At 36.4% G+C, this 17,523-nt stretch overlaps 3 protein-coding genes and 1 long non-coding RNA gene across 6 annotated transcripts; 3 read left to right on the plus strand and 1 right to left on the minus strand.

The window, feature by feature from the left end:
- The first annotated feature begins 929 nt into the window (after positions 1 to 929).
- Positions 930 to 3,675, plus strand: LOC140958734 (uncharacterized). Its single transcript, XR_012171832.1, has 3 exons — positions 930 to 1,110; positions 2,819 to 2,910; positions 3,502 to 3,675. It is a non-coding gene; the product is annotated as an uncharacterized lncRNA (long non-coding RNA).
- A 902-nt stretch (positions 3,676 to 4,577) lies between these two features.
- On the plus strand, positions 4,578 to 6,026 carry LOC140958524 (uncharacterized). The gene has a single exon (XM_073415995.1). The coding sequence runs from the start codon at positions 4,789 to 4,791 to the stop codon at positions 5,680 to 5,682; it is 894 nt and encodes a 297-aa protein (XP_073272096.1). The 5' UTR covers positions 4,578 to 4,788; the 3' UTR covers positions 5,683 to 6,026.
- Positions 6,027 to 7,055: 1,029 nt separating this feature from the next.
- Positions 7,056 to 9,250, minus strand: LOC140960137 (DNA-binding protein S1FA-like). 2 transcript variants are annotated; one of them, XM_073418286.1, is made up of 2 exons: positions 9,045 to 9,250; positions 7,056 to 7,465 (listed from the first exon to the last, which is right to left on the minus strand). In XM_073418286.1, exons 1-2 carry the CDS (start codon positions 9,096 to 9,098, stop codon positions 7,250 to 7,252), a joined length of 270 nt encoding a protein of 89 aa, XP_073274387.1. In that variant the 5' UTR covers positions 9,099 to 9,250; the 3' UTR covers positions 7,056 to 7,249. The 2 variants fall into 2 exon arrangements, 1 of the variants encoding a protein (XP_073274387.1); XR_012172117.1 differs by having other exon boundaries at positions 7,272 to 7,465; positions 8,925 to 9,115.
- Positions 9,251 to 11,745: 2,495 nt separating this feature from the next.
- Positions 11,746 to 17,092, plus strand: LOC140959254 (probable catabolite repression protein creC). Of its 2 annotated transcripts, none has more exons than XM_073417128.1 (11): positions 11,746 to 12,261; positions 12,668 to 12,991; positions 13,072 to 13,180; positions 13,268 to 13,361; positions 13,785 to 13,872; positions 13,952 to 14,035; positions 14,571 to 14,664; positions 14,742 to 14,829; positions 14,951 to 15,056; positions 15,448 to 15,540; positions 16,316 to 17,092. In XM_073417128.1, the coding sequence occupies exons 1-11, from the start codon at positions 12,082 to 12,084 to the stop codon at positions 16,712 to 16,714; spliced, it is 1,659 nt and encodes a 552-aa protein (XP_073273229.1). In that variant the 5' UTR covers positions 11,746 to 12,081; the 3' UTR covers positions 16,715 to 17,092. The 2 variants fall into 2 exon arrangements, with proteins under 2 accessions (XP_073273229.1, XP_073273231.1); XM_073417130.1 differs by having other exon boundaries at positions 12,680 to 12,991.
- The last annotated feature ends 431 nt before the right edge of the window (positions 17,093 to 17,523 follow it).

Consider the following 17,523-nt stretch of genomic DNA (forward strand, 5'->3'; position numbering starts at 1 on the left):
ATCCGAGTGTCCGACTTGTCAGTTAGTGAAGGCAGAGCATCAGAGACCAGCGGGTTTGCTCAGNAAGAAGAGAGTTAGAGTTCACAGTCGACGACCATGTCTTTGTGAAGGTGGCACCTATGAAGGACGTCATGAGATTTGGGAAGAAAGGGAAGCTTAGTTCGAGATTTATTGGACCATTTGAGATCCTTGACAGAGTTGGGATGCTAGCTTATCGTGTTGCTCTTCCGCCGAATCTGGCCGGAGTACACAATGTGTTCCACGTCTCTATGCTGAGGAAGTATATGGCGAATCATTCGCATGTCTTGAACTTTGAGCCATTGCAGCTTACTCCGAACCTATCTTATGAGGAGAGACCATTGCGNAGTTTGCATTCGACTATGGGGACGAAGTTGCTGTTTAGCACAGCTTTTCATCCGCAGACAGATGGACAGTCAGAGCGAGTCATTCAGATTTTGGAGGATCTCCTCCGTGCTTGCGTCCTTGATTTCTCTGGGAGTTGGGAGTCGAACTTGCCATTAGTGGAGTTCACCTATAACAACAGCTTTCAGTCGTCTATAGGTATGGCTCCGTACGAAGCACTGTATGGCCGTAAGTGCAGATCTCCTGTTCATTGGGATGAAGTAGGAGAGAGAGCAGAGTTGGGTCCAGAGATTATTCAGCAGACTGTTGATGTAGTAGCCCGGATCCGTGATAGAATGAGGACTGCTCAAAGTCGACAGAAGAGCTATGCAGATCAGAGAAGAAGAGAGTTAGAGTTCACAGTCGANTTCGGCTAATATTTTCAAAATCTTCCCAACACGAAATGTTTTTCGGGAGTGCGTTTAGATTTAATGGGCCTACTTTTAAGCTTGTTGGGCTTAAAATTCTCTTTATTAAAAATTAAGGTCCATTAACTAAATTATTAACTATATAATTAACACATGGTTATGCCCTAATCATTCCCACTAAACCTAATCCCCTCTCCACAGCCGACACCCCCCATTCAAAGCTCTTCTCCCTCGGTTTCAGAGAAAACACCAGCTGAGAGGCTCGGCTAGCACTTGTTCTTGCATCGATTAATTCTCCGGCGCGTTCGATCTTCATTACCCTTACGTGAAACATCATCAGGCACGTTTTGCACCATTTTTCTGCATCATACCCGTGTTATTTACTGATTATGTTGTTCATGCATAAAATGTTTCGATCTAAGCATTTCCATGTAAGATCTATTCGGTTTTTATGTGTGGCTCGTTTCTATGAGTGTCACTCACGTTTTTCTGATATGTGGTGCAAGGGGCTGCTATATAATGTTTTCAAGGGCCTGTACAGTCCATGGTTGTAGAGGCTTAGGTGCTGGTGTGCACAGTTTGTTCAGGTTTTGATGATGAAGGGTGAGGGCCGATCGGGTGTGAGGGGTGAGGAGCTTTGTTCCATGGTTTCCTGCTACACTAGCGGTGCGAGGGCCTTCTCCAGCCCTGAACCAAACCCTGGTGGGTCTGAGTTGGGGCCTGGAACGGCTTGAACCACGCTGGAGTGACTGGACAATCTATCGGGCCAGGTAGAGGCGAGTTGGTCTCGGTAGGAGTCTTCTTGTTGATTCTCGGTTCTTAGAAGACAGCCGCGTGCATGGGGTTGGAGGCTTGGTTCTAATAGGTTTNATTCGGTTTTTATGTGTGGCTCGTTTCTATGAGTGTCACTCACGTTTTTCTGATATGTGGTGCAAGGGGCTGCTATATAATGTTTTCAAGGGCCTGTACAGTCCATGGTTGTAGAGGCTTAGGTGCTGGTGTGCACAGTTTGTTCAGGTTTTGATGATGAAGGGTGAGGGCCGATCGGGTGTGAGGGGTGAAGAGCTTTGTTCCATGGTTTCCTGCTACACTAGCGGTGCGAGGGTCTTCTCCAGCCCTGAACCAGACCCTGGTGGGTCTGAGTTGGGGCCTGGAACGGCTTGAACCACGCTGGAGTGACTGGACAATCTATCGGGCCAGGTAGAGGCGAGTTGGTCTCGGTAGGAGTCTTCTTGTTGATTCTCGGTTCTTAGAAGACAGCCGCGTGCATGGGGCTGGAGGCTTGGTTCTAATAGGTTCCTTAGGGTCTGGTCTAGGTCCATGATAGGCTGGTTCAGGGCTGGTGCAGTCGGGGTAGGCTAGCAAAGTGAGTTTTTGGGAGGATGAGGAAATAGAGTGCAATTAAGGTAGGGCCGAGAATTTTGGGGTAATTTCTGGAATTATCAGCAGCTTTATGCTTCGTTTAGGCTTGGTTTAGGAGTTCATTAAGGTCCTAAGGTGTGCCTTAAAGGCTGGACAGGTGGGGTTTAGGAGGGGACCGAATGATTAAGTAATTGGGGGCCATGTGTTGAAATGGGATTTTGGGAAAGGGGTGACCGAGAGTTAGGTGGAGTTCTGGAAATTTCAGCCTTGTGTTTAGGGGCTAATGACATGGTTTTAGGAACATTTTAGTGTTTTTAAGGTATGGTAAAAAGTTGAGAAATTTTCGGTGAGTTTCGAGTCGATTCGGGTTAAAACCGGGACTCCGGTCCAAGTTTTAAAACGGATCTATTAAATTTGGTTTTGGGCTCGAATTTACGTCTAGGAATACTTTTAAAAATGCTTTGGAATATTTTATGGAGTTTGGTAAGCTTTGGGTCAAATTTTAGAGGTCTAGGGTTGAAACGATAATTTTGGGTTTCCAGGGACAAATGGTCATTTTGCACCCGGGGTGAGATTTTGGTCCTGGCAGCGCCCTGAGCATAAATCATGATATTTTTAAATGTTCATGCATCATGTTTACGGTTTTTAAGCTATTATAATAATTATGGTGCATGCTTGGTTTAAAGGAATTAAGAGAGAAAAGTGAGAAAGTGAAGAACTCTCCGTCTCCGCCGCGCCGCGTCGTTATTTCGTTTGTTTTCTGTCAAAACAAACCAAGGCATGTCTATATCTTCTTTCACTCTTCAATCAAGCCATATAGGTATTTTTAAATATCGCAAGTACATGATTTTATTGCAAGAAGATCGAAATTGTTCATATTTAATTATGTTAGTTAATTATATTACGTGCAAATATTCATTTTGAGATTTATGCGATATTGCTTGTGGTCACTTTACTATCATGCTTAAGTCCGGTCGCCAGTTACCGGCCCGGTCGCCAGTTACCGGTCAGTTCAGTTGTTTCACCCAGTATACTGTGGCAGTAGTCTGATCAGACATACATTATTAAGTCCGGTCGCCAGTTACCGGTCAGTTCAGTTCAGTTCAGTTCAGGGACCACTTGCGTAGACCATAATCTCACCAGAAAATTATTACAAGTTATTTCATTACAGGGCTCCAAGGAGCAAACATTTTCACTATGATATTTTCAGTTCAGTTATGCACGTACTATAATTACCAATGAAATGATATTTTACGTTACACCTCAGTACAGGAAATTTTCACTTGCATGCGATTTTATTATTTATTTACTTGTTATTTACGATATATGCATGCTGAGTCTTTAGGCTCACTAGACTTGATTGTTGTAGGTACTGATGATGTCGGGACCGAGGGCGGGGATCAGTGAGCCAGCTCGAGTCGGCAGTAGTGGGACCCAAGGACCTCATTTTCAGCATTTATTATTTATTGTTGTTATCGCTCAAACATTTTTATCTACCGTTGGATAAAATTTTTACAGTTATTTTATAACATTAATTTCTTCCGCTGCTATTTTTAAACATGACACGTTATTCAACAGTTTATTTTATGAACTGGATATTTTATTTAGTTTAAAAGAAAATTTTTAATTTTTCCGCAAATTTTCAAATACGGATTTTTAGGCCTTTACGGCTATGTTCGCCATAATGGCTGATGCCAATAAGTTGGGACTGTTACGAGAATCATGTATTCAAGTATCCCATCTCCTTTTCCCTTTGCTTGCTTTCAAAAATGGTAGCAATGAAAAAATTAGACTGACATGTTCAGAGGCTCTTTTTGTGTTGTAGTTTTCTCATCTCTGTTGCGTGACTTTTTCGTTTTGATGTGGGATTTGTTGGTTGGAGAGTTGATACAGCATGAACACTTAGTTTTTCCTTAAAAATGTATCCATGTCTTACTGTTGCTTGTCGAGATTTAAGAGGACGGGAAATGAAAGCCAATTCTTTGAATCACATTGAGGAGACAATCCTGGAAGAACTAATTTGGGAGTGAATTTTTGCAAATATCATAATGTTTTTTAACAACGTAAATTTATCGTATGGAAAGCTTTTTGGCAATGAAAGTACTGCATTAGTATTGGAGAAATCTTTTTGATCCAAATGTATGATTATCTATTATAAATGATACAAATAAAGACTACTACAAACGTAACCAAACTGGACTGTAATAGCACAAACAATGACAGGAAGCATATATAATTTTTTAGGTGAAACATCTAAGCCAATTTTTTAGCTATGAATTAATTTTGAAGTTTAACATAAAACTATTTATTACATAATATTTTATTGAATATAGACTAATTTAAAATCGAATCATTTATTTAAAAAATATTCGGATCACCTTTTTTTTAGGTCTGTGTATTTATTTATATTAGTTTATTCGACACTGACTATGAGGCGGCATTAACGTCATATAAAAAAATTAACAAAGTAACAAAAACTAAAATGCAAGAAAAAGCCTACCCCTTCAATCTCAATCCCCTCCTCCCACACCAGAACAAACCACGGATGGCACACGCATAAAACACAATACATAGGCATAGTAAGGCAACCCAAGAATCAATTATATGCATTGGAAACTGCAGATTTCTGTGAATTCCATGCGTTTTTAGTGTAAAGATGAAACCTTTGTCGATGGCAGTCTCGAGTCCAAGCAGGGCGGGGGCAGAAAACTTTCCTCCTCCATTGATGAGGTTCTTGAAAAGCGATTTGGGAAGCAGAAGCATCGGCAGGCCACGTGCAAGCCCGATGCTAATAGGCAAAAAGGACGCAGTTGGTGTGATTGAAACTACACGAGAGCCATCTTCTCCTAAAGTAACTTGTTTTGGCCAAGTTTCTGCTCGCCGCTCCGCCGCCAATGCGAAGGCCAAGACCACCGCAAGCCACCGCTCCTGGTGGCGGCACAAGAAAACCTTATCTTGCAGCGAAGTTAGTTCAAGATTTGGCAGCTGGTTTTTGTTCTGTAAGTCTGGGTATTGCAAGAAAGTGGATGCAAGAGAGGATTCTTTCACGGCTAATTCCAATCAGAAATGGCAAAAGAATGATAAAAGTGGTAATAATAGGTGTAGGAGCGAGAGCGAGGTTGACGGTGTAAAGTGTGAAAACCTTGGAGTTGGGATTCGAGAAAGTAAAGAAGATTTCGTTTTTTGCCCACCCAAAAATGCACTAATCTTGACTAGATGCAGATCTGCTCCTTACAGATATTCATCTTTGGCAGCAAGAATCTGGGGGTCACCGTTTGAACCTACTGGAATACAAGCGGTCAAAGCTGAAATCGAGGCAAAGACAAAGCAAGAATCTCATTCATGTCCAGAGAATGCGGCGGAGGAATCAAGAATTAGCCCCGAAAACAGGATGAAGTTGGAAACTGGAAATGCAAATACAGAAAGTAATAATCAAGATTCGAAGACAACTGAAGGAGGTGAAGTAGTTCATCCTTTACTACTGACGAGATGTAAATCAGAACCAGCAAGAACAGGCGAGAGGCTTAATCCAGAGAGCAGTTTTGGTTGACATCGTAACTTTGAGTAATTAATAAATGGTTGGTTCTGCTTCTTTCCAAAAGAAAATAATGTAAATTGATGTTGTATCTAATAATTTTTGCTCTATTTTGGTGGAAGCACGGTCATGAGTAGGCTAAGTCCTTGCTTCAAACACTATAGCATTTACTGAGACTACACGACACAATAAGGCCTAACATGTCTGAGTAATGTGCAATTAAACAACTTTTTCATTTTAATTTTTGCACAAAATTTAAGCAAAGATCGAATGAAAACTGGAAGACTTATACCGTGAAGTCGTTCCATACCTGAAAGTTACAGTCAGGTTGTGAAATGATCATGTTCATCATCCTAAAATTTCATCTTGTTTTTCCATTTGTATTTAATTTTTTGTGCTGGTTCTTTTTGAAAACGTGTCGCAATCACATTTACAAGACGACAAGCTATTGATTTTTTTAATATTCGAGAATTCATTTAATCTTATATGATCTCTAAAAAATTATAAAAATAAATTATTAAAAAATTTACCCTCTCATCTGGGAAATCTAAGAGGCTGACTAATAATCAAGATAGAGGTGGGTTACTTTTTGCCATAATGGTGATATCTTTTTTCTCTGGTTGATTAAATTAAGTTCAAAGGTTGATTATTAAATTAGTTCAAACGAGATTTCAGATAACTTCATCGCAGTAGGGCATATACAAATTATGTTCCAATCACTGTAAAAGATTAATAGATTGAATTTGACTCCTTATTTTCTTAAATAAATTTACGGTATCTTAGGATTCATTAGTTTTTTCCCCCACTTACAAATGCATAAAACTCTGAAAAGTATAATTCTGAACGTAACGTAAAAACAATTTTATTTTTTCTTCCTTATATTGTACAAGGATATTTTCATACAAAGATATTATGCTAAAATTAAAAATGGAAAAAAAAAAAACATGTTTTATGATAGTTATATAACGATATTTTCCACTCAAATTACGTAAAAATTTTGCATTTTGATTATTATTTTTTAAAAATGCACCACATAAATTTTTATTGATGTGAGAATTTTAGCTCCAAATCTGAAAATAGATGAGAGCTCAACTCATTGATTTTTATAGAGCGAGTTCAGCTTACCCCGATAATCATAGGTCATTCGGCATTATGAAAATATGAACCTTTTTAAAGTTTCATCGGAATAGTGACTTATATAATTGGAGTAGTAATTTATCCATCCATAGAAGAGAAAGTCATGGCACAGGTATCTAGAGGAGAGGCAAAAGCTAAGATAAAATCAATCTGTCCCTTGTGAGTTTGTACACTGTGCGCGCGCACGTGCTTAACGTGGTTCGGTCTCCCAACATAACTAAAACTCAAAATTCGAAAGAAAGGCAACAAGATGAACAAATGCAAACAACCTTCTTCCTTCTCAATCAATATGCAAAGCCGAGAGTCTAATTCTAATCTCAAGTGAAGTTCTTTCCATGACATCGAAGGTCCTAAAACGATGCAATGATTTTTCGACAAAGTTTTTAACATTAGAAGTCTAAAGAACAACTTGACTTCCTATGGGATCCTCCCATGTTATCTCAATCTATTCTCCTGGAGCCGATACTCCTTGCTTCAGCCTTTCCTTCTTCATCTTCTTTTTTGAAACAGGCTTCTTTTTCTTCTGAGGGAGGGTTTTCTGGGCGTATGTGTAGAGAGCATAGTTTCCAATAAGGAATGCTAAGAGCAGTCCACCTACGACAAGCAGGACAATTAAGCCTGGGTTGAATCCCTTGGCTTCAATGTCCTGGGCAATATTTTTCTGTTGAATCATAGAATGAGAAATAAAGAGCAATAAATAACAACCAAAATTTTGATATCATATAACTGCCAAGTTTACATTAAAATGAATGCAGCGTGTGATTCAAGCAGAATCATGTTACAAGATTCCATGCTAACGGATATATTACATAACTGTGTTTAAATGAGCTTTAAGGAAGTGATGAGCACGATATGCAGATGCCACAACTACCAGGAAACTCTAGAAAGAGGTCTCAGTGCTCAAGTACGTTTAAAGACCACATAGATGGTAATCATTCTCATCTGCTCACTTCCTGAGCCCGAAACAAATTGGACCATAATATTATCAGCGTAGAAGATATATATTCATGTGGATGCTTTATGCATTACTTTATTTATCTCAAAGATATCAGCTGAGTCTGCCATCAGTAAAATAAAACCTAATAGTTGAATGCTGCAGCATTAAATAAAAGGAGGAAATCGTTATAGGTGTTACCATCAGTTTAAATTCAGCCACCTATCAGGTGATGGGGAGTAAGGACTGACAGACCACACGTCAGCAAAACAATAAATGAATGGTTTAATACATGTAAAATTTTAAAGCATCCACCTTGAATGCATCGATGAATGAAGTGGAGGCTTCCTAATCTCCTATAATAATTTGAAGATAGCTTTTATTTAATGCCAAAAAATCTAATTCCCTATCAAATGCAAGGGGTGAAGTTAGACAAAATCGAGAACGAGAAGCAATGGGGAAAAATAACAGTTAGCCTAAAAAATGCAAAACAAGATCATTCAAGCATACAAGGATGAACTTAAAATCAGATTTAAACTGAATCTGCAAAGCAAGTCACAGTGTCAGCCCGTCAGGATTTGATTGGTGCCATGGAAACAGATTCTAAAACATTGTTTTCTGCATATATAAAAGGATATCCAGGAATAATATTCAGAGTCACCAGACACAGGCTAATTATGTATGTTACATGCATGCTAGGCTGCTAGCAGTCACAGTCAATCACACACATATTACTTGAAATAAATCCCAATGGACCAACAAAGCCATATCAATAAAACATGGGATATGAATATCAAACAAGCCATGCCAATGTCAGGACTCAGGAATGTGCATTGGATAAATTTAATATGAGTGTTTAATCTGAAGGATGGCAGCATAATGTTTATTTTACCGCCCATGACTCCAGAGTACCATAAACCATCCAGACCCCATTCGTTACCAGATATAATGTTCGAGTGAAAAACGATTCTTTCTATATGTTCACAGAATGAGCCCAAGCATATGTCGTTGAATTCTAGTAAATTCTTCAATGAGAACAAACTTTTATCCTTCGGCAAACCAAAAACATGCAACAGCAATCTCACCTACCCATCAATTTCGACAGCAAATCCGAAAAACGGAAATAATTCAAGCAAATCAACCCAAGAACAGATATTTACAGAAATAAATGTAGATAAATACATACGATATCCAATCCAACGATAATCCACAGATCTTCGATCAAATCAACTCAATCAATTCCAAGAATAACAGATCTAGAAAGATGAGCAAAAATTTAGATGAATTTTGACCCCAAAAAAGGTACCATTCGATCAAAAGACGGAGGCACGCGATCGTCAAAATCTGGTTCGTAATCCATGGCCCTCTACGTTGACACTAACACGTATCAAAGAAAAATTAGAGAAATGGATAAGATCGGACGGGAAAAACAGGAGAAACAAGTGCCGATGGGTCTTCAACTAAGCACGTATTTCGGTATTTGTGGAAGTTCTACTGCAGAGTTTATCTGTCAAGTCCTCTACTTTTTAATATTTATGAAATGATCCACATGATATTAGCCCAAAACGAAAATTGACTTGTAAGCCCGATCTCAATACCAAGACAAAGCCCAATAATATTGGGCCTGGATAGCTCGCTTTAAAATCAGGAGATCCATAACAAGTACGCTTTAATGCCTTTAAAGATCTTGACATGGACGAGTGATTTGAAGCCACGTTATCAAATTCTTTTCGATTACCTGTCATGTAGATTTATATACGAAGAATTTCATATCCAACCTTTTGTTGATTTACGTAAATCTAATAATAATTACGATGGATTTGAAATAGTTTCGAGAAGAATGTCATTTCAAAAGGGTAGTCAAATAAGTGACTTGAGCTCGTAATTTTCCGGTCCGTATAATATAACTAAAAATGTGTTAGGTCGATCTTGTCAAATAGATGTGTTGAATTGATAATTTTTTGACCTGTTTAAATGACAAGTCAACTCACTCCATTGACCTATTTCGATGGTTCTACTTATAACCCAACAAGCAACTCAAGTCGTTTTATCTATTTACCCCTGACATGCATACTCGTGTTTAAATATATATTAATATCTCACCAGTACGATGTACATGTTATTTTATAAAAGTAATTACTATAATAAGTAAGTATAGATATTTGAATGATAATTTTTTTAAATTATTGTTATAATGTAATGAATATATTTAAATTTTAATAAATTATTATAACGAAAATATTTAAGTCATTGGAGATAATGTTTAAACGATGATAACATTTTGTCGTTGAATCTACTAATTTATCATTACATTCGATATTGTGCCTAAGTGTAATGACTAATAATAAAAAAATATAAAATGATATTTAAAAATTCATATAATATTTATTTATCAAAATTTTTAAAAATATATAAATATTTTTCAAGAACTCAAATTTTTTGTCTTTTGTCTAAATGAATAAAATTCGGTTAAAATTTTAAATTATTTTTAAGAACACGTTAAAAAATATTTATATTAAAGTTTTAATTAAAATATATAATAACGATATCAATTTACGGACAATAAATTTAAAAAAATATATCACAGCGACATTCTTACCTAAAAAGTTGGGAAATGTTTTTAAAAAATTTATATTTTATTTAATATTTTAGAGAATGACACAAACTAAATATATAAAAATAACACAAAATTCAAAAATATAATCATAATTAAATGAATTGATATAATTAATGAATATATTTAAATGCGCTTTTATTTTTAAAAGACATCAAATTCAAATTTAAATTTCTAAAAAAATTGAAAAGACTTCAAATTTAATTTGTATTAATTTACTAATTATGTTCAAATATTTTAATGTGCTGCGTATAAATATTGAATACATTAATTAACAATGATAATTATTATTTTTTAAACATATTCTTTGATTGAACTTACTATTTTATCAAAAACTCTGTTGTATATATATATCTATTCTATTTTATTAAAGTTAAGGATATGATAGTAACTATCTAGGAAGGACATCAACCTTTTCTTCTAACTTTATCCTTATATGATACTAATATTACATTTTTGTTTTTTTTTCACACTTTTATTTTTATTTTTTTATTTCAACAATTCAAATATAAATTTACTCTCTCCATAATTTTTCAAATTTCACTTTAGCACATCGATAATGATAAAAAAACTGTACACACACGCATCGCGATGGGTGTTCAGAGTAACTAATATAGATAAAGTTTTGATATGTTACACATCCACCTTGAACACTTATGTGAACACGATGATATGTCATTCACTTAAAGTATGTGATAAATATATTAAAATTGTACGTCCGATAAGTGAGTGTCATCTCGCTCACATAAATATGTACAGTGAATGTAAAACATATAAAAAACGGTATATATATATATATATATACATATATAATGATTTTGCTTTTCTTGATCGTTTAATATGCATTTGTTTTTAATTTTTTTGAATGAAAAAATTTGATGTGAGACGATTTTATAAATTTTTGGTAAGAAAAATAAATTAATTCATATTTACAATGAATATAATCTTTTTAATGAGTCAAATCAAAACAATCAAACTTATTTTATTCTTTTCCCCAACACATTATTTTCTTTCCTTTTTCTTTTGTTAGTTATTAGACTTCTATCATAACACTTATCCTCGGTTCATCATCACACCACTTTTCCGAAACTATCGATCATGACAACACAAAATGTTTTATTAAAGAGTTATACGAACCAAATTTTATAAAACGATCGTTATTCGATCTGAATCATAAATAAATATTAATTTTTTATACCAAAAACATTCCATTTCATTGTAAATATGAGACAGACAAAATTCGTCTCACATACATAGATCGGTTAAACAATCTTACATATTAATTTTGTGAGATACATTTCTTTTTCGACCATATCCATAAAGAAATTATACAAAAAATATCAAATTTCAATATATATATATGAATCAAGTCCATCATTCCTACTCACAAATTTTCCTGAATCATCTCACATGATTAGTACCCAAATAAATAAAGTATACAAAAGAATATCAGGCGAAATTCCATCGATTTTGTTGGCCTATACCCACAAAGTCGATTGACGTAGAGAAATCTGTATTTAATTCACAAATTTACAATTTGCATAACAAAACAAGAAAACAAACCCTTGATCCACAAAAACATTTGCAAGAAGGCAGTCACAGATTTTCATCAACAGCAGAATTTTGCGCAGACCCGAAAGAAAAACCCATTCGGATTATATGATCTCGGTATAGTTTTGACAATAGTGGTAGCAACGTTTTATTTTTTTTGGGGTGGGGGTCTCGAGAGATGATGAACTCTGCGACGAGCAATAATATGATGTCTTCAGCATCCGCGTCTGGGAACAACGCACAGCCGCCGGGTTTGAAGACTTATTTCAAGACCCCAGAAGGCAAATACAAGCTTCAGTACGAGAAGACCCACCCAGCGATTGGTCAACAGTATTCCCAAGGAAAAACTGTCGTTCAGGTTTGTCGATTTCTGGCTCTTTAGGGTTTCAATTTAATATTTCGTTGTTGAGTCACTTTTTTTGTCAATTTGTGTATGTTGTAAATTCTAAATTGTAAGCTTTATCAGTTTAGTATAGATTCTGGAATGGTTTAAGTAGTCCATATCCATATTCATCCTTTGAGTCTTCAAACGGTTGTATGTAAGATGCATACGTTGTGGGTGGAGATATGTATGATTGCTGTTACAATTCAAGTATTTTCCGATTAAGGTGTCCTAAAGTTCGATGCTTTTGACTTTTGGCTTGCGCGCAAGGTTAAAAAGTAAAGGCGTTACTGATATGATGTTCGATGGTACTAGATTACTTGCTTTTTTATGAATGTGACTTGTAGGCAGTTTGAAACTGCTGATGGAATATTTTCTCAAGGTTGTTGGTCAGGTTACGCTGGCTCACCTCAAGGATAAGCCAATGCAGACACCATCACAGTTATCCTCAAGTTTGGGTGTTAGCAGTGGCGTGAGGTCAGCGGCAGCAAGGTTATGGAGTGGTGGAAATGGAAGTAAGGCCCTTAGTTTTGTCGGAGCAAATGGAGGTAAGTCGGGCAGTGGCACTAGTAGTAGAATAGGATCATTAGGTGCGTCAAGTTCGAATAATGTGGTTGGGAATTCAAACTTCGATGGTAAGGGGACTTACTTGGTGTTCAACGCCGGTGATTCAGTTTTCATCAGCGACTTAAATTCGCAGGATAAGGTAATTTGATGGTTTTCTGTTTTTTACTTTCAAGATCATAATGGTGTTAATTTTTCAGAGGTCTATTATTTTTTTCACAGGATCCTATAAAGTGTATGCAGTTTAATAATGTATATCCGGTTTGTCATGCATATGACCCTAATGCAAAAGACGGGCATGATTTGCTTATTGGTTTAAGCACTGGAGATGGTGCGCCTTCTTCTCTCAGAACTTCTAATGGACTATCACGAATAGCACACTTTTCATTGAATTAGATTTTGTTTCAATGTTTTGTAGTCTATTCAGTGTCACTAAGAGAACAACTACAAGATGTTGGGAAGAAGCTTGTTGGGGCTCAACATTATAATAAAGATGGTTCTGTTAACAATAGGCAAGAACTTTGCTCTTGTTTTGATTCTCTTCCTCAGTTATAAATCTTTCTATGATTCTTGGAACAAATGTGGTTTTCACCTTGAGTTCATTTAATTTTTATGTTTTGTGATGTCACTTTCAGTTTATCATCCTCTACGGGAACATGCTTCATCCAAATTTCTTATTTATGGGATTCCTAAATCTTATTGTATTGTACACAATTATTGACTTGAACTAAGGCAGGTTTTATTCCAATTGCTTCTCGTGGATTGAATCTACTTTGTATGTTCCATATGGCCATCTGAACGTGTGTTTGGGAATTTCTGAAATCCTGATCTTATCTGATTTTTTTTCAGTTTTCATTGTGGAATATAATATGTCGGGCATATGTTGAAGTCTTGGAGTTTTTCAGCTGATCTATTACTCCTCCTCTTTTTAACAGTCGTTGCACATGTGCTGCATGGATTCCCAACAGTGATGGATCATTTGTAGTTGCTCACGCGGATGGAAATATGTATGTTTATGAAAAGGCAAGTTTTTAAATGAATAAAAGTTCATTCTCTAAGTGGTTGCTGTGTGGAAATTTAAATATCCCGTTGTCCTTTTCAGAACAAAGATAGTTCCGGCGATCCTTCATTCCACGTGATCAAGGACCCGACTCAATTTTCTGTCTCACATGCACGCTACAGTAAGGTATTGGCTATTATTAATCATGTTCTGTACTTTTTGTTTTTTTCCATTTCCACCTACTACTACACTAATTTTCCAAGTTTTTCTGAATTTCTTCATCCATTTAATGGGTAATATGTGAAAAGAAGTTGTTTATACGCCTTCTGTCAAAGGTTATCAATCTTATAATTCTTCATTAGTTTTTCCCTGAACCTGATTGGAGTGGTTTAGTTTATTGTTTCGTAAACCCTCATTAGCCTCTTTATATTTTTAAGTAGGGCCTAGGGATCAGTCAATAGCACAAATTTAGNGGGGGGGAGGTTTGCCAATGTCTTCATAGAAGTCTTCCTTCGCAGAGTTATACTCTCCGGGTTTAGGGATATGCTTATGTTCTTGTTAATTGATGATAGGATGGCCATCTCTAAAGAAAAGGCTCACTATTTGGTTGTAAATAGAGAATTTGAAAAATGCCTATAAAGCATAATTTTCAGTACTTGGGTTTTAATTATTGTTGTGGAAAGGTAGTCTTAACTGTAACTGCTTGTATGGTTCACTGCAGAATCCTGTTGCTAGATGGCATATATCCCATTGTTCAATAAATGGCATTGCCTTTGCAAGTGATGGATCTTATATAGCAACCGTCGGAAGGGATGGTACTGTCATTTTCTTACTTTGTTTGGATATTTCGAATTTTCAAGTGTGAAAGGCTAAGTAAATTTAATGGTTGCAGGTTATCTTCGAGTCTTTGACTACAAAAATGAACAACTTATATGTGGTGGAAAAAGCTATTATGGTGCTTTACTATGTTGTGCTTGGAGGTGGGCATTGTTTCTAGTTTGAATTGTTATTCTTCGATTCCCTACAACACTGCTTCTGCAAGTATTCTATGTGGTCAATATTAAAAGAAAATGAAGTTACTAATGGCAAATGAAACAACAGTATGGATGGAAAATACATTTTGACCGGAGGTGAAGATGACCTAGTTCAAGTTTGGAGCATGGAAGATCGGAAGATTGTGGCATGGGGCGAGGGACATAACTCATGGGTGAGGGTTCTATGATTAACTATCCCTTAAATAGTTATCTCCACTTTACTTAAATAAATAGTTTGCAACTTGTTCTGTTAAAATTTTGAACGGTGCTGAAAGCCATCTTTAATGTTGACTAAAAAAGTAATATTTATTGTGCTATTAAGATTCCAGATTATTATTTCTGCCGGAATAAACACTTGCATACCCTTTGAAACAACTAGACTCGAAGTAGTAGACCAAAAGAGCTTCTCAATTAGCCAGTACAGCAGTACAAATAGCATAGATGAGTAGTTTTTTTTTATAGAAACCATATTAACACCTGGATCAGGATGTAGATGAGTTGTTATGAGCATAATTTCTTGTGGATGTTGATGACCTTTTTAACACATGCTCTCGGCAATGGCAGGTTAGCGGTGTGTCGTTTGATTCATATTGGTTGGCACCAAATTCTGATGGTGTAGCTGAAAATGTTGTATACCGTTTTGGCTCGGTTGGTCAGGTATCGAAGTTGAAATATTGCTTTGAGCATATTTAGTCAATTTGTGAATTAATGAATCGCGCATTCTTTATTGACTTTCTCATCATACAACTGATGTGTTATAACCCTGGTCCCTGTTCACCTTAATACTACAACAGAAGAACTTCAAAAAACCCCTCAAATGGTCAAAATGTCATCATATTCCTGGATTACTGGCTGTTACTGAATATTGATCTTACAACCACTTGTTCTTGCTCGAATTTCTATTTCTTCCCAACTATAATTTTGCATCTGCCGAGGAATGTCGGACATCTATAACATGGATAAGGAACCAGTTGATTAGATTCCTGGTTTAGTATTCTGATCTGACTTCCTTTTGTCTTTTTCTTTTTGTACGTTCATCCTTGAAATCAAGAGATCACGTGATATATTAATATTTTATTCCACTGCTTGCAAGGTTAAGTAAATGCACCTCTGTGTAGTTTATGAGCTACAAACCAGATAGTTTACAGGTTTTTATTAATTTAACCAAATTCTAGTCCCATCAAGTTACCTTTTAGAAACAGATCAAGAGGATGCTATCTAATAGATCCGAAACCTTGAGGCTTTTCATTTCCATATTTTATTCCTTGAACGTTCTTTATTTATGTAAAGGATCATTTATGTGGGGTAGTGAAGAAGAAGAATCTTCTTTTGACAGATTTATTTGTCTCTCATGCACATGATTACTTGCCATCTGTTTCTTCCCTCTCACCATCTCTCTTTGTAACATATGAAAAACTTAATTTTTGTGCAGGACACACAATTACTTCTGTGGGATCTTGAAATGGACGAACTTGTGGTACCAGTGCGGCGTCCCCCTGGTGGGTCCCCCACTTTGGGTACCGGAAGCCAGTCAGCTCACTGGGATGGTGCTTACCCTGTTGGCACCTTGCGACCTGCTCCAAGCATGAGAGACATCCCAAAACTCTCTCCACTGGTTGCTCATCGTGTTCACACAGAACCCCTTTCTGGTTTGATATTCACTCAAGAATCTGTTCTTACTTGTAGCCGGGATGGACACATAAAAATTTGGACGAGACCTGGTTCCCCTGAAAGCCAATCGAACAACTCTGATTCCATCTTAACTGCAAGCATGAAAGAAAAGCCATCAATATCATCGGGGAAAGTGGTAAGTCCTCATTTCAAACAATGACGATAATGATCAATCAATTTACAAAAAAGAAAGCAACCTGTGTGACGCTAATTGGATCGAGGAATGCGGCTGTTAGGATTCTTTGCAGAGTTCTTTTGTGGATTGACCGAGCATATGCTTTACTCATGTATGCTCTCAATAAAAACTAACAGATAATTATGAGCCAACCAATTAGCCCTGTAGTGGAGTAGCTGGTTTGAGTTAGGTTTTGGGTTTGAGTCTAGCGGTGCATGAGATGATCATTGTATATGGGCTAAAATATCATTGGATTTTGTTTGAGATTGAGATAGAAAACACAAGCCTTTTGTAAGTATGAAAGGGATGTCCAAGAAACATTATCGATGAAAAATAATCGAGTTATGCCTCTTTGAAATATTACCCTTTTTGTCCCTGCACTCTGATTTGCTCTTGCCTCAGAACAGCTGTTGGTGATCCAGTTTTTTGCCTTTTATTATTTTTTTTTTAATGTTTTATGCGACCAACAAGGATTCTGAAACCGAGTTTCAGGAATTATTTTTTAGTCTTTTTTCGCAGTTCATGCTTGCGTAAGTTATGGATTACTGGGGTTATTCATTAAGCTGTAGGTTTCTTTGTATTTTTTGAGGAAGCATATTCTGGGATTTTATCCACCATTAGTTTTTCCCTCTTTGTTTCATTTTCAATTTTTGTAATTGAATATGTAAAGATTTTCGTCATCGAAGCATTTTTGAACAATCACACATCGATTGTCCGAAATGCCAATGATTTATAAATGATGATTGATGTATTGTATTGGAACCCCCAAGCTTTGGCTTACTCATTCCATGATA

Source organism: Primulina huaijiensis, chromosome 15, assembly GCF_012295235.1.
Source record: "Primulina huaijiensis isolate GDHJ02 chromosome 15, ASM1229523v2, whole genome shotgun sequence".
NCBI lineage: Eukaryota > Viridiplantae > Streptophyta > Magnoliopsida > Lamiales > Gesneriaceae > Primulina > Primulina huaijiensis.